The sequence below is a fragment of the Athene noctua genome, chromosome 6, assembly GCF_965140245.1.
Source record: "Athene noctua chromosome 6, bAthNoc1.hap1.1, whole genome shotgun sequence".
Lineage (NCBI taxonomy): Eukaryota > Metazoa > Chordata > Aves > Strigiformes > Strigidae > Athene > Athene noctua.
In genome coordinates this window covers 29,517,622-29,534,600 of record NC_134042.1, presented here as the reverse complement: position 1 = coordinate 29,534,600, position 16,979 = coordinate 29,517,622, and the positions used below count along the sequence as shown (strand labels likewise).

The 16,979-nt window shown below is 37.2% G+C and overlaps 1 protein-coding gene across 11 annotated transcripts in view; it reads right to left on the bottom strand.

Annotated features, from left to right (window-relative positions):
* Positions 1–16,979, bottom strand: part of NRXN3 (neurexin 3) — a 1,027,951-nt gene that overhangs the window by 243,895 nt on the left and 767,077 nt on the right. For all 11 annotated transcript variants that reach the window (XM_074910039.1, XM_074910048.1, XM_074910050.1 and 8 more), the window contains one exon: positions 11,145–11,326. In XM_074910039.1, the coding sequence (XP_074766140.1) occupies positions 11,145–11,326 (182 nt within the window). The remainder of the gene's footprint in view (positions 1–11,144; positions 11,327–16,979) is intronic.

Here is a 16,979-nt window from a genome sequence, read left to right as displayed (position 1 = left end):
CTTCTTCACAGAAACAGAGGAGAGAAGACGAGTATACAGTGTGAGGGCACAACAGTGAGAACTACATTTCTGCATTAAAAAAAAACAGAGAAGACTCGCACATGTAAGGACATACAAGTTCTTTAAATTAATAAACACAAGAAGAAAATTATCCAGTCTCATAACCAGACAGAATCTGTACAGTTAGATTTTAACACATACAGGAAAACCCTTTCAGTGTAACAGAAAAACGGACTAAATTCCTCTTGTAAAACCCTCCCAAAACCATAAGGGTGCAAAATCAAGTCTTAGCAGTGGCTAAACTCAACAGTTCTGTAAAACTGTTATCTGCAGAAAGATGCTGACAGTCCCACACTCCCTGGATGCTGCAGAGTATAAGCTTACACACTCAACATGATCAGACTTCCATCCTGAAATGCCTCTTCCTGCCCAACTCCAGGTACACCACCACACAGAAAACAGTTCCCAAAGGGAACCATTACCTTTCGTGATATCCCCCTAGCTGCATAAATACCTTTAAGCAAGTCCCAGATTTTTTTCCACGTGCTGCCCAGCTCATTATACAAGCAAATCCAGTGGCTAATATTGAAAGGTTGTATTATATTAACCTCTCTCCTCTGTTGTGGAGATACATTTACTTCAATCTGCGGTGCTACAGCATGTGTTGCCCACTTGAATTATTGCTCATTTAGTCTCTCTAAATATATTTGGGATACAATATACCATCTGTGAAAGGATAACCTGCAGATAAACAGGAATGTTTATAAAAAATATTTCAGCAATGCACCCAAAGACACAGACTAGATGCTTTCCCTTTAAACAAGTGTGAAATGCCTGCAAAGTTAGAGGACCTCATTCCTATCACTAGTTAAAACAGTATACTAGAAGTATAATATGGTTCCCTACAGAGCTGATTAATCCCACCATCTCTTTAAGGCTGAGCAGCATCACACTAAAGGGTTTTACATGATCCAAACCCTCAAATCCTGTATGTGGTACTGATTTTCAGATGAGATTGTCTCAAAATAATAGAATAAGGGAGACATGATATGATAGCAAAGGAAGCCTGAGTAAGTATAAGATACTTTTCTTTGTCATGCTTAATGATTTCTATTACCCTGCTTCCAGAAACTGCACTCCTGACATCAGTAATTGACAAGAATAAAGAATAAGCTAAAACAGGGGCTGTGTGCACTGAAAGTAAATTTGGACAGTCAGAGCTAGTAATATACTTAGTTATCAGGTATAGGCAAAAACATGCTTGGCTGATGCTTTACATTGGCCCGAATTATACCAGTTATATGAGGCAGTCAGTCTCTTTCTGTAGGCTGCAAATTGCTTAAACAAAGCACTAGGAATTCAAATGTAGCAGAAAAAAAGATATGCCAAGATATTTAAGAGAGCTTTCACACTACATAAGCTTTACTTCAACTGGGTTTCAGGCTGTGTGTTTTCAGTCTCCCCCATCCCACTTCTTTTACATAAGGAGATGGAAGAGGAAAATGTCTGTATCATGTATTTAACATAAAAGCCTTTCAAACCAGCAGGAAGCCCTCGGTTCAATCATGCTTTATGTACTGAAAGGTTAACTAACAGGAGAGGCTTATTAGCACAAATAATACCACTTCAGCCTTGATCCCAACAACACACAAGCAAAGCAAGTTCAGGCCCATCAGCATTTAAATGCAGCGAAAAAACAAGCCACAACAACAAAAACACCACACACCACCTGCTTCTGTAAAATTGGTCCTCAGATGTCATGGGCAAGAGCAGGAGGTGTTGGCAACAGCAGCTTTCCAAGAGCACTGCCCTCCCCCAGTTGTTGGTATTGAACCATGCTCTCAGAACGGAGAAGGAAGCACTGTGAAGCCTTCTGATTCAAGAAAAGATGAACATTCAGAGCCAGACAGCTCCAATTCTGAGGCAACAGCTCTAGTCACATTATTTAATCTCCAAGGCATCAATTTTGTCATTCTGTAAGGATGTTCATGTGTACCCTTCAAAGAGATACTGTGATGTATTGTCATTGTATACCTGTTTTAAAGTTAAATGCATGTGTACATTTTAGGCATTGTAACAACTGTTAATGCAATGTTTCTGAGTAAGAACTGTGCACCTTTCTTGAAAACTTATGGTCACTGAAACTCAGGAGAACTTGGATGTTAGAGTTATAGCCAAACTCCAGTTCAGTGCACTTTCTATCAAAATTGTCTCTTCAGTGTCCTGGTAGAATAGGAAAAGACAGCATTGCCTTTCATATCCCATGTAAAACTGCAGGACTGGTCTTTTATGTTCTCTTGAACAGCTGATTTAATCACTCAGGTGCATATCAGTGATCAAGTTATCTTTTCCCTGCACTGTTTTGAAATCCTCTAAAATTAAAGTCACAGAGCAAACAATGTGTAACATTGTTTGGATCAGATCAAGCTTAGATTCTTCTAGTACGATTCAATAATATGTTCCTGTTTAAGATTTTCTTCCTAGAGCCTTAATAGAGAAACAATTCATTTCTCTGTAGCTGATGTAGTACCAAACAGTTGTTAACCTTTGATGAGAAGGTTACTTCAGATACCAAGCTGGGGTAAATTAAACTTGCAATTGCCCTTGTTTAATTGCTTTTGAGTAGTACTCAGTATGTCTGAATGTGCAGTGAGTTATTATAAAACCCTGCTGCTATCCATTAACACGAAGATCAAGAATTTTTACTTTTTTGATGCAACCATAGAGAAGGTGATAAAGGCTTTAATTACAAACAGATTTAATTTAGTATCTATTAGTGCAATTTATCCAAGCATACAGAAGTAAAATGGGTTGGTCTGAACAAGCTTGTAAGTTTGGTGCTTCTTCTTGTAAAGGACAAAAATCTGTTTTACCAATTGTTAAGAGTCTACAAATATAAAAGATTTTAGTCTCTTTCAGAATGAACACTGAAAACCTCACACCTATCTCTTTCAGGTCTTGGTTATTCCAAGAAAAGAACTTCTCTGGAGATGGGGTTTCCTTCTTTGACCTAACCGGAAAAACCCACACACTACTTCACTCATTGTATTTAATATTTAAAAGAACAACATTAAGAAGAGAAATCTAAACATTTTCAGCATCAAAAAAAAGTCACAGTATTTCCTTATTTACTCGCTCACTGAGAAGACTGTGACAAAATGTGAAAATCCCAGTTATTAGTTCTGAAATACTGCAAAACAGTAAAGACAATTCAGCTCCAGTTTTTCTGCAATTATGATATATAATATAGCCCTGGATGACATATTCTACATAAACATTATAGTCATAAGAGAGAGTGAATTAAATATTAAGCAAAACACAGTATTTGTTTATACAGTGTCCAAGAACAAGCATTACAGGGTGTTTGGATAGATACTGTGAGATACTCCGAGATTTGATCATGTAACACCTAATAGCAATTCATAGAACAACAAGTTCTAAGACAAACCTTGACAAATTAAACAAGTTTCAAGCTTCCAAATGTATTTTAAACAGGGGCTATATATTTACGGATGAATCTCATAAGCAAGCCCATTAAGATTTTTGCTTCTAATTAGGAGCATATTTTTTATTTCTGCACTTACACTGAAATGCCAAGGTCTGACTGACTTTGCAAGATGTACAACACTAAAATGAGTAGGTGTGTATCCTGAAAAAATGCTGTTCTGTCCAGTATACCAAATCCTGATCATCTTATTAGAAGTCTGCTTCCTTGATGACACAGCAAAGCTCTCTCTTTTAAATCAGCAAAGGTAGTTTATTTCGTTACCCATATCTTTAAGCCAGGTTTCACAAAATTACCCATGAAACTTCCCATTGATTCTTCCTCCATCCCCTCCAATTCTTAATTTTCACTTGCCATTGTCTAGCTGAACTCAGCTGTTCTGCAGAGCTGAAGCCCCAAGATTATTTTCAGGTTTATGACTCTAATCAGTCTAACTTGGGGTCCAACTGGCAATTTTACCATTCACGCTAATATTGCCTTACCGGCTCTTTCTTCCATATCTCTAATCAGCTTCACAACCTCCAATAGCAACAGTGAAAGCACTAGGATCTATGGACAAACTGTTGTCGAGTGAGGACTTAATGCATCCCTGTATTAAAGCACTGAGTTTCTTTGCTGCCTGAATGGAGCTAGGGATCTAAAATCCATCATCTGTAGCCGCAGGACATCAGCACGCTATTTCCTGCACTGTTGCATTCAGCTACGTACATTCATTCATTCATACACCTGGTCAAACACTGGCAACAAAGCAGGGACTGGAGCTCAAAAGATCATTTAGATAACTTGATGGGGCACAGTGCCAAATTGTGCCAGCTATAAACAGGCATACTGGGGTGAGAAGCTCCTTAACCTTCAAAGGTTTAGTCACAACTCATGATCTCCTACCACACAGACTCTTTCCCAAGAGCTAGTAGATAAAAATAGATGGACCATCCTTATGCATAATGTGAACTACTTCAAATGTACTAAAAATGGATTTTATGCCCTTGGATAGGCTTTTGTGAAGGAAATATCATTGTTATCCATATTAGCAATACATTGGTCTTCTGCTCACTTTCTTAGCTTTGGGTATTTAAATTAATTTAATTTTTTTTTTCAGCTATTTTCCCCACTTGGCCAGAGAAGCCAGAATTCTGGGCAGTTTTTCTGTCCTCTTGCAAACAGGTTCAAGTAATCTAAAAATTTACCAGTCATTAACTAGAAATTGTTTTGATGTCTAAGGAAAAGTAGTAACTGACTATGCATATTGTTAATCTGCTTCAATGTTGATTAACACACAATGCACTTAAATCATCTTCTTGTGACCAACATAAAGCAACGGAGCACTATTAAGATGCAAGCCTCAGCTGAAGATGACTGCCATCCTAAGCAGAAAGGAAGACATGACTTACAACATATATTTATGAATACAAATAATTATAGAAAGGGGGTAAGCACTTGTGATGTGCTCTGCCGCCAGATCCTCAGAACCCATGTGCAATGCAATAGCTCACTGCCTGTTAAGACAATCTCCTAAATTACCTGTTGTTGCTAGGGAACAGTACTACCACTCCAGTCCTCGTGGTGCCAGCACTCTAGCTCACACAGCGAAGCAGAAACCTACTCCATTGCACACAGCGGAGGTTCTCTTGGGGAGGCAGGATAACTTTTAAGGTGCTGCAGTGTATGTATATATATGTCACATCTTAAATGAGGACTACCTTGCCAATCCCTGGTTATCTTAAATAACATGCAACTTGTTAGGTTAAGGGCATCCATAACTATTTAGTTGTAACTTCAAGAATTGACAAACCTCAGCTACAGATGTTTAGAGAAGATAAATATGAAGAAATGAAAGACACTGCTGAATCTTCATACGCTAAGATTAAATCAAAACCGTTCTCCCACTCCCTCATTCAGCTCATTTGCCATCTTGCCTGGAAGATCAGCAGTCATGGTTTGAAGTCTTCATGCACATGTTAAACCACAGGCTGCAGCTATTAAATACAGTATATTCAGAAGTCTTTGCCAGAGAATTTATCCTTAACAGAAGTTACATTCACATAGTTTTTATGTGTGAATAATTACAAGCGACCTGCAGAATACTCCCTCAGGTAGGTTGCTAGATCTTGTCTTGGTAGAAAATGTTTTTAGACAGCCTGTTCCTTTAGACCTTCTAAGGATCCAAACAATATAATCTTTTTGTTGAAAGCTCATCCTAATTCCCTCCCCTTTCCAGGAGGCAGTCTAGCCACTCTCATTCATTAGCTGTTCATGTTCTCAGCTAAATGTGTTACACAAAATGTTGTCTATATACCCAGCCAGTCAGTAAACAAATTCTTGCTTCAACAAAGAAGCCTCTGCTCCACTTCACCTTTTGGTGATCCACTGACATGTTTTAGTATAAAACATCTTTCACTGAATATATTCCATACCAATCTGTAGGGGTTCAAAATTCATATAAATGTAATTAGGAGAAATGTACACAGTTCTTTACTGCTTCTTGAATGAAATGAGACATGATAGGCATTAAACACTTCGAATTGATAATTGCTTACAGGACACTGATGCTTAACCACTTCTGGTATACTGCAAGAACTGTATCAAACTCAAAGACTCACTCTATACTGGTTAAAACCTGGAAAGGCAAGAATAATAGCACTATTCTGAATGAAAATCAATGCAAACTTGATCAAGATATGGTGGAGTGAAATTACTTGTATTCACAAAAATTAAACTCAAACAAACAGAGTTCTATACAAGAATAAAAAGGAGTTCTAACATCACAAAACACACACTTTAAGAGAAAACTGTAACTGTAAAGACAGTAAAGGCAGCTAAAAAAAGCAAAACACAAGACAGGAGACCAAAGCAGATCACCCACTTTTTCATGGTTTCGTGTTGACATACTGCCTGCAAAATAAAACAGGCTAATCTTGAAACCCTCTTATTTCTACTTTCTTGGGGATAAAAACATAACCCTTTTAATGCCCACTCTGAATTTGGCCTAAGAAAGACTGAAATATTTTGCATCAAGATTATTTTGGTTATAGAAAAGTAAAACAAACTGCTATTATATTTTACCTCCATTTACTATCTCATTCTAGCACTTAAGATATTCAGTTCATGATAAATGCTCTGTGGTTATCCTTCTGATTCCAATTCTTCTACTTCTCTATATCCTCCAGTGACATGGCACTGCAGTTTTGGAGTGAGTCTCCAGAGACTTTGTATGGAAGAGTCAGAATTGTCTCGACAACCATAAAGGTCAGACATACACTTTGGCCAATTCCAATATAACTGAACAGATTTGGTCAAACATACACATATATTTTCTTCCATTTATACTCATTCTCATTTAGCGATACCACCTCTAACTCAGGGAAGACTTACTTTTTCTTATACTTATTGCTTAAGAATCAGAATGTTCTACATCAAATCCTAGTGCTAAGTGATGGATCCCCATTAGCTTGGGTCTACTTAAGCAAAACTCCTTCCAAAATCACTAAGATTTTTGCCCAAACCTTAGAGTTTACTTTTTACAAGCAATTCAGAAACAGGACCAGTTTCACAACATCCTTCTGAACAGCTAAATGTGTGATGACAGTTTACAATACACATCAACATGAAAGACTCCAGAATAAACCAGCAGTGCACATGGATGGGTGACTTCTCTCTCCATAGTCATCACAAGAATGATAATCTTCACCTGCATCTCTCTTCCTCTTTCCATGTGATCTCCATGAAGATTTATGCATGTTGTGAATTATTAAAAAGCTTTAGTAGTATAAGGTGAATGAACATACAGAAACATTCAACCACAACTCATACATTTAGTCTTTTAAGCATTTGTTGTGGAAGTCAACTTTCTGGTACTTGGTACTTTCTTGGACTTGGTGCTTTGAATGAATTGTTGGGAAAAAAAATGTAATAAAGGATTTGGTGCTATTTTGGTGCTATAACAACACTATCATTCCATGTGCTATAGTCTGTTCACACAAACACCTCATGCTTCAACACTGATCTGGATGGTATGCCATCCATGTTTGCAGGGCTGCCACTTTATACTTCATTGTAAATCAGGAGTGAAAATAGTTTCAGAGGCTGTAATTTTTTGTCATATAAAACAGATGCCTTAGTCAATAAATTTCTACAATATCTGTAAGACTCATAATTAAAAAATGAATCCAAACAGAACAACCATAAATTAAACAAGCAAATATGTAACTCGTTAATAAGGTATCTTTTTTTGACTTTAAATTTTACAAATAGAAAGAGATTATAATGAACACTCCAGAACATACACGATATTCAAAAAGCAGGCAAACTACTAAAATGTCTTCTGAGCAGAGTATGAGTCACTTTTACAATCTTTAAAATAGTATCAGATCTTGATAAACCACAGCCTATACTATGATTTTTGGAATAAGTTTTAGTTTAGTGATATACTTTAGAAAACAATAATCACCCATTGGCTTTTGTCACCTGTTATCACCAACAGAACACCCAGGGAAGGGCGAGGAGGTCAGAATCCAGTAAATCACATCCAAAATAAAGTCTGTGACTGGAATATCCAGAAAGGCCACAGACAAAGTGGCCTCCCCAATATTAATCCAGGAAAATCCTTGTCACTTTCATTATTATTATTATTAAATATAATTGCTCCTGAAAAAGTCAAGTTGCTAAATATACATAAAATAAATTACATTAACATTGTTTTGCCTGTTTTAATACCTATCTTCTCTTTCTCCTATGATTTAATTTATGGTTTAAGTATTTGTGTATTTAAAATTTAATTTTATTATCAATTTAATCTGCTTTCATAGCTCTGATGTGCAAATTTATTTCTCCCATATTTCTATTAAAGTTTGATCCATGCTTTCTTGTTTCTCTTGACAGTTGAAATTGGTCTAACGGAAGGACAAGGTTTTGAAGAAAGGAATACAGACAGAGTCTTTGAACATTACAGCATGGAGCATGTGGGGACAGAGTCTTTGAACATGACAGTGCAAACCAAGTGGTAGTTTTCAGGCAGTTATGAAAGATCTCGGTCTCATGGAAAGCTTGCACGCATTTTGCTAAGTAAGAGGTCCTATATGGTCTTGCACTTTAAATGCCATTTCAAGATGCATCTTTCTTTTCCAATTTTTGACTTTTTCCAAAATAATCTTGATGTAAGATCACTTTTGTGACTTTGAACCATTAACAACAAAGTCTTACAGACATTCAAGAAGCCAATAACACTTTAAAAGTTCCTCTTCAACTTTTCTATTATGTATAACAGTGTGAGTCTCAGACTATGTGCTATATTTGAACATTTAGGTAGAATCAGTGATCTATATGATGAACAGTAATACCATACCCAGAAGAGCACAGCAGCATGTCTTTGCTCCTCATGAATGACTGGCAAATCCTCCTAATCCATCCTGACCACAAAAGAACAAGTGAAATTAAAGATGAACTAGTTCTATATTTGCTGCTAGTGAACATCTTCAGGGATAAAATTGGCCAAACTACACAGGAAGCAGTCAACAGAACTTTTGGCATTAGTATCAACCACAATTAATAGCTTTGATTTAGATATCTGAAATAATCTGAAACTAGCTAGCATCATGCCACTCAGAGTGGTTTGAAGAAAATATATTGGGAGGAAGCAGAAAAAACTTTCATTCCTATCCTTTCCAAAACTGATTGAAAACAGAAAGTCATTAATATTTTTGTTTTAAATGAATGCTTATGCTTCAGGTTTAATTTGTTTAATTTGTTTCAATCTATCCAGCAAAAGTGGTTATAATGTAAAAAAAAAAAAAATCACTCATTAAAAAGTTCAGATGGACTCATTTTTAAGGGCAGAGTTGATAATATTCAAGACCAATACATAAAGAAAAACTATGTGCCTTCATCATTAACGCTGAAAAGACTCACTTTTCTTATCTCAATGCAGGATTAAAATTTCCTTTTTCATACTTGTGTCCATTTCCCCTCTTCCTTACATTGACTACCACAAAGAAAATCGCGACTTCCATTTTCTCTGTAACATCCCATTAGGCAGCCAAGAGCAACAAGATCCCATCTTAGACTTCTTTCTCTAAGACTGAACAAATTCATATCTTTGCACCTCTCCTCACATGCCAGGCATACTGTTCTCCAGTTATTTAATAGCATTTTACACATGTTGTGTTATAATGTCTGAAAAATATACATCCTCTTCCTCAAACATATCAAACCACTTTTGCTTAATGCAAGTTATGGAATTCCAACCCATTAGGCTTAACCTTTTTCCCTTTTACAAAGCCTTCTGGAGTTCTTTTTGTTTTGTTTTTAAGAAAGCAAGAAAAAGTGTTTTTCTTTAAAAATGCCAGGATTGATCTCACTTTCATTCCAGCACAAACCACAAACTAAATATTTGGATATATAGCAAAAAGAGAGAAACCAGAATTGGTGACAGTCTAATAGCTCAAGGCCATATTTTGACCCATTCAAACGAATCTGAATTTTACAAGAAATTTAAAAATAAACCCACTTAAAATGCTGGCAACGGGTGCTAGCCCTGATTCTTGTTTCAGAACCACCCTGCAACATACCCAGTGCTTCAACATGAATCTGAACATAGCAAACTCCAGCTGCACATGGAGACCCTTGGTCACACACGTAAGGTCTGTTTTGGCCCCTGGCATTCCTCCTGTTTGCTTCTATCTTCAAGTTCCCCTGAAATGTCAACAGCTCCCCAGCTCATTCAAAACCTTCAAATGGCCCATTCTCCTTCCACTATGAATTAATGCATAAAGCATTGGAAAAAATCTAAGCATCAAGTAACATGACCAGCTTCTACCTCTAGTAAACCTACTGGCTACTTTGTCTGCAAAGGAAAATAATGCAAACAACCTCTTCTCCTCCCAAAGCTCCACATGAAAGAACAAACTCCAAAAGTTTACAGTTCTAGTATTCTCATTTTCTCAAACAATTTGATTCTCTATCATAGTAAATTTAAACCACAACATTATAGTAGCTACTAGGAAGTAAATTAACTCTATCCCAGCTGAAACCAGGACATTCTCCCTAAAGCCACCTTTACTCAAGTTTCCCTATAATATTTGCTCACACAAAAGTCCATTTTCTTCTTGCAAAGCCATGTGGTACTAACAACATAAAATTCTTATTATTTTGAACTACCCTGCTAAAGAAAGCACCAGTTATATCAACTTGAGGATCTGTTCAGTTCTTACTTAACTTTCTCAGTAAGGAAAAAAACCCTTATCACTTGATTTCATTCTTTGCCTTCCAAGAATAGTAATACTCTCCATCATAAATTCAGCTGTACTCAGGACTGTGCATATGCCACAGTAGATTAACACAGCTGAAAAATTTTTCTACAATTTTTTAATAAATCCTACTGCTATTGAATCTCATAAAGCTTTTTTGTTTGTTTGTTTCCTCCCACCTTTCTTCCGTCACCAAGATTTGGTTGCCTGTGCATCCCATACAGCAATTCTACAAAACCCTAGAGAACTACCTAAGGCAGGTTAATTTGATGAGTGGTGAAGATATAAAAAGCACAGAGCATGACACATGTTATTTTACAGTAATAGTTTTCTTCAAATGCACATTCAATTAACAAAACCCCAGGTTTGGCATAAGACATGAGCCTTTCTATACTCACTATGTGCAGCTGCAGAAAATCACCAAGCCCAGGGGCACTGTCAATCCGAACAAGAATGCCATCCTTCACTGTTGTGCTGAAGCCCACAGCAAGACGGTCTGTCCTTGTGCTCGGTCTGTCATTGGCCGGCCAGGTGTAGAGGATGAGACCTCCACTCTTCCCAAATATATATGTGGCACCAGCTACAAAACACAAAACCAAAGAAAAAAGTATTAGTTATTCATTTCATTTATTCATTTGTCAACTATGGCAATAATGTTGTAATTTCCAAGAGGAAGAATATAAGTAAAAATATGCTTTCATTAGTGAAAGGGGTGAAACTAATTGCTCCTGCTGGCCAGGCTAGTGATAGCACACAGAGAAGGCTCAAGGAAAATTAAGCAGATGATGGAAATACCTATTTCCAGACTCAACCAGGTAATAGAAGAGGATAACATGTACTAAAATCCTTCTATTTTGTGACAAATGACATTGTGAGCCATCTTTGATAATGGAATTGATTCCATATGTGCTATAAGACATGCATGGAATGGTGTTTTAGATTGCCCTCTCCAGCTTCTCACATGTAGTCTTCCCTCTAAAAAACTGAAGTTTTCCTTCATAGAGCAATGGCTCTGGAATGCTAGACACTTTTTCCGATGGAAGGGGATAAGAAGGTGAAACAGCTATTTATCAGACAAAACATATCTGCTCATTCACCATTATCCTTGCACCATTAGACCTGCTAACAAACAATGTAATTTCCTCCTTAAGGAAAGTTCATCCTTCAGGTGAACTCATCCTCAAGACTCACAATCATTTCCAAGGTGCATGTGTGTTATTCAGAACACCCCATCTTCCTACACACATCACGACAGGGGAACTACAAGCAAATAAGCAAGCTTTGTCTTAAGGTATAAATCACTCAAGAAATTTCTTCTGTATAAAACCTGATGAAGTACATTTTATTAGTTCCTAAATAAAGAAAAGCAGCATGTAAGACAAAGATAAGTGAAGATCTTATCAAGAACGAATTATTTCATTAGCTCTATATCCCAGACAATGCCAGAAAGGACACTGCTGTTCAGAGAGGGGAAAAAACAAGACACACCGATTTCAGAAGGATAGGATTCAATCTTAGCTAGGGATTCAAAGGGAATATTTGGCAGCTCTCCTTGAGGTTGGACTTGTCTTCAGCTGAAGACTATTCACACATAGTTTGAGACTATCCTTTTGTCAACACTTCCTAAGACTTTGGGATATCTAGTCCACATATTTCCAGCACCGTTTGTCTTTACAGTGAGCCTGGGAGTTTGTTGCTTGACCTTGTTTGTAAGGACAACACCAAACCTCTCCAAATCTGAACACTGTCCTCCCACATTCACAAAGGCCTTCTGAGATAGGCAAGACAGACACACAAGTGAGGAATTGTCGCAGATGAGGAAACTGAGAAGCAAAAGCATTCAGTGTTCACATTCAGACTTGGACTCAACACTCTGAGTTAGGAGCAGGATTTTATAACTCAGCAGTTATAAAATCAGCACCTGAGCTTCTTGGAAAATATGGCTAAAATTGCTGTTCTAGACCCAAATCTACAGGCAGGCCAGGAACAACAATGCTTCACCACTTATTGCACCTCATTTTCTGAGCACTATTAGAATGGGTCACAAGCTACAGAATAGTAAGCAAAAATAATCAGCTCCCATTACTGCATCAGGGATGAAATATCTGTACAAAGTACAGGCAATTACTGGGTACATTTGCTAATCTGAGTGAAACTACAACTGATGATCTTCCCCCCCTATATACCAACCGGCAACATGTATCAAGCAACCTTTAACAGATTAAATGAAGTTAGATACAGAAACACGTGAGATCATATACAGGTAACTTCTACACGTGCCTAAAAAGCTGCAGCTCCACTAAAGCTCTTTATGACCTGAATCCCAAATAAATACTACACATTAGTAGAAATAATTGATACACTTCACACTTGCTTGAAAGTCTTCCTCTAGACATCTCAGCACACGTTACCAAAACAGGCATCAGAAGTTCAGGTACACAGAAGGAAAATGATTTCTGAACAGCTGACTCAATGACAGAGTGAAAATGAATCCATGCTTCCTTTCTTCCAGGTCTGTGCACACCCACCAGAACATGCCCTCAGTAAATTCAAACAAATGTATCTGAAATCGGGGGTAGATAAAAAATTTAACTCATAATTCTGAATTAACAAAGGAGCACACTGTTCTGGAACTGTGCACATACGTTATTTCAGTTTCAGAAACATTAATTTTGCAGACTGAACTCTATCTCCTCATTCAACTTTGAACTCAAGATAGAGGGTGCATGACTATTGCAAAATATGTAGAAATGGGTTTTGTTTGTCTGTTTAAAAACATCCCCAACTGTATCTGTAACCTCTTGGTTAGAGATGACTGTGTAGGGAATTATCTATGTCTTCCCCCATGCACAGGTATATCAACAGCTCGCTATAAATTACATTACAAATATCGTCCTTCAGTTTATCAGTTTTTTATAAAAGTTTTGTGTATTTGCGTTACAGACTAAAACAAGGCGTAGCAACACGTTAAGCAAAACAAGATAAATTTACTCATTGTTGGTGGCTTCATAGATTAAAACACACTTTTATTCTCACTTGAATTACAAGTTCTCCTTTTCTTTGTACTAGTTATCAGGCCTTTTCAGCAGCAAAGACAAGTCTGGAAGAGAGTTCTTCACTATTTATGAAGACAGATGATTTCTTTGCCTCTCTAGGAGCCATTTGGCTGCAGGTAGAGCATGTCAGTGCTCCTATGAGCGCCAATTAGAACCAATTATGTCTTCATAGGCCTGTCATGGGACTAACTGTTTAACAGAGCTCATTTTCTCCTTACAGAACACAGATTTTGCTTCTAGGCCTAACTCGAAGATATTCAGTACTTTGGGTTTCTGCTCAAAGAATGTTCAGATGCAACAACCAGATCAGCACTGCTCAAACTAACCTGTTAACAGAAGCCTGGTGGCCAGCAGTTCTTTCCTTATTGTCCAGGTCAGGATTATCTGCTTAATGACAAATGGGCCACTTGCTTTACCTGTGTGTAGCTGAACACACAACAATTTGTTGGGTACATCAAGGTACCTTCCCTTCCCTGCCTTTTTGAGGGTACACAGGATACCCATTGCTTAGTCTGGAAAGAGATGGCATATTAATATTTGCCAGTACTACTTTTTTCCCCAAATTATGAACAAAATAGTCATTTCATTATGAAAACACAAGGTACAAACGTCAAAGTGAAATAGGAAGGATAACAAGAGTTGCTACCACACTGTGATCACAATTAAAAAAAAAAAAAAAAACAAACCAAAACAAACCAACTAAAAATCCCCCCCAAAAAACTCCAAAAAACCTGAAATGCAACACAAACACACTTGATTTAAATGCTTCTGTATGACTGCAGCAACCATGAGTTTATGGAGTTTGAAACTTCAAGAGAATTGGACAAAGCAAACAGTAGAATTACAGCCCTGGGCTTCAGGAAAGGAGATTTCAGCTTCACCAGAACTTGTCAAGGCCCGAACAACTCTATCTGGTTGGCATTGCTTTAGGCTGGTGTAAGTGAGCTGGTTGGACTAATTTACCTACAGTGGTCCCTTCCAATCTTAAATTTATAACGATCCTTTCTTTGTGGTGTTGCAGAGAATTGTGGGCTAATTAATTGAAGAACTCAGTCAAAAAAAAAGCTGATTACATGAAAATCTGTTTGGCTGGAGATCTTCTCATTGTACCTAAGATCTCTTTATTACACAAAAGCACATATATTTTTTTCCAAGACACTTTCTATTCAAGATGGACAATGGATAATACGCTGTTAATGAGCAACCTCTTGATATTTATTTTTTCCTCATTGTTCAAGGTTTAGTTAACCTTTAAATAATTTAATATATAAATAAATTAATATAATATATATAATATAATGTATAATATAATATATAATAAATTAATAACCTTTAATAAATACAACACCAATTGTGTCCTGAAAATAGGAAACTCTGAGGGACTGATTAATTCCATTGTATTTATTACAGTGTTTCACCATTTCAACTATATAATGCTAAATTCAACCTATATTGTGTAAAATAATAATAATTAAAAAAAAAATCAAAGACAGGAGGACACAAAATTATTTCCCCAGTCAGCTGTGAGAAATCCCATTGGTTCTCACAGTGCCCTGGGCCAGATTTACTGTACCAACACGTGAGAACCAATGGAAACAGTATATGATCAGCTACTCTACTGGGATGCTGTGTGCAGAATTTGGTCAGCATTGGGAGCTCAGAGAAGTGAAGAAATATATGGTTAGGGAACACTCCCTACAGATTTAAGCTACTAGGATGCCACTGGGTCTTTACCATACATGAAGCTTATAAACTCATAAACTTATAGTTTGGCAGAGTGGCAGTTGACTTCTCCCAGAAATGATGTAAAATGTAACTATAACATAGCTTTGGTGTTTAGAGTTTTAAACATCAGAGAGATGGATATGTTGCAACACACATGACAATGCTGGTATTTAAAGTCTGCATATCTATCTTCGGCAAATTATGTATTTGCTAGTTATATTCATGGACAGAGCTGTTAGGGTACTCAGTTTCAGTCAAAACAAAATAGTTTGAGGCAAACACTCCTCATGGAAAATTCCTAACAGAAATGTTATAAGCAACGTTATAAGCCACAGCAAATAAAGCCTCCTAGTGAGTTGTGCTAAGAAACATTTACTTGAAGTTGGCACCACCATCTATAATTTTAAATCAGTTACCATTGCTTCCTCATCATCACCCAAAGACTTCAAAAACCTGTCTTAAGGAATAGTATCCTTCAGTCAACATAGTACAAGTACAGCAGCTATATCCTGCCTAAAACCAGTCCTGTAAAGTAGTAGAAAACATGTCTGTCACATACGCACGAGACACAACTTCTTTTGTGATCTAGGTATCCTGTGAAACTCCCCACATTAAATATTCTATTGCAAAGTCTCTGTTTTCATCTACTAAGCCATCACCAGCCCATTTTGCCTCAGCTAGAGCACAGCACACACACTTGTTTCCCTGTGGCCTGGAAAATACAACATTTGGCAGGTATTATAATGATGTTTATACATTGAAGGGTTAACTGCAGCAACTCTGCACTGGGATATGAGTTTAACGCACTACAAATTTTACAGTTACAGTTCAGATGTTTACAACTAAAAAGTACCTTTAAGATGAAAATTATTAAGATGTCCTGCTTCAGCTAGGATAGGGTTAAGTTTCCCCAGCAGAGAGAGAGGGGGAAGGGATCTCAAGCCGGGTTATTCATACCATGCTGACATCAGGTCCAGGCGGGAACTTTTTTTTTTTTTCCCCTTGGTGGCTTTTTGGTGGCGGGAAGCACATGTCGGGTTTGTTGGTATTTCTTTGTATATCGTTTGTCTTGCTTACTGTTATTGCTGTTTATTGTTGTTATCATTGACACTGTTGTTGTTTAGATTGTTTTATCACACTGTTGTTTTAAATTTCTTCTTATTTTAACCCGGGGGGTTGTGCCTCACTTCCAGCCCGACCGGCTGGAGGTGCGGGAGGGGCAACAGCAATGTGCTCTCCGGTCCCGGCAGGGCTTAAACCACCACAGAAGAACACAACCAAAATTTGAAAGCCAAATAATTACTTGGGTTAACACCAAAATTTATGAGCATGGTCCCGCATCCCTTCATGACAACATTGTTGTGGGCAAAACAATCTCAACTGGGGTAATCTCACTTATTAAGTTTTATTGACAATTGACAAACTTTAATTACTGATTAAAGCATTGGGAAA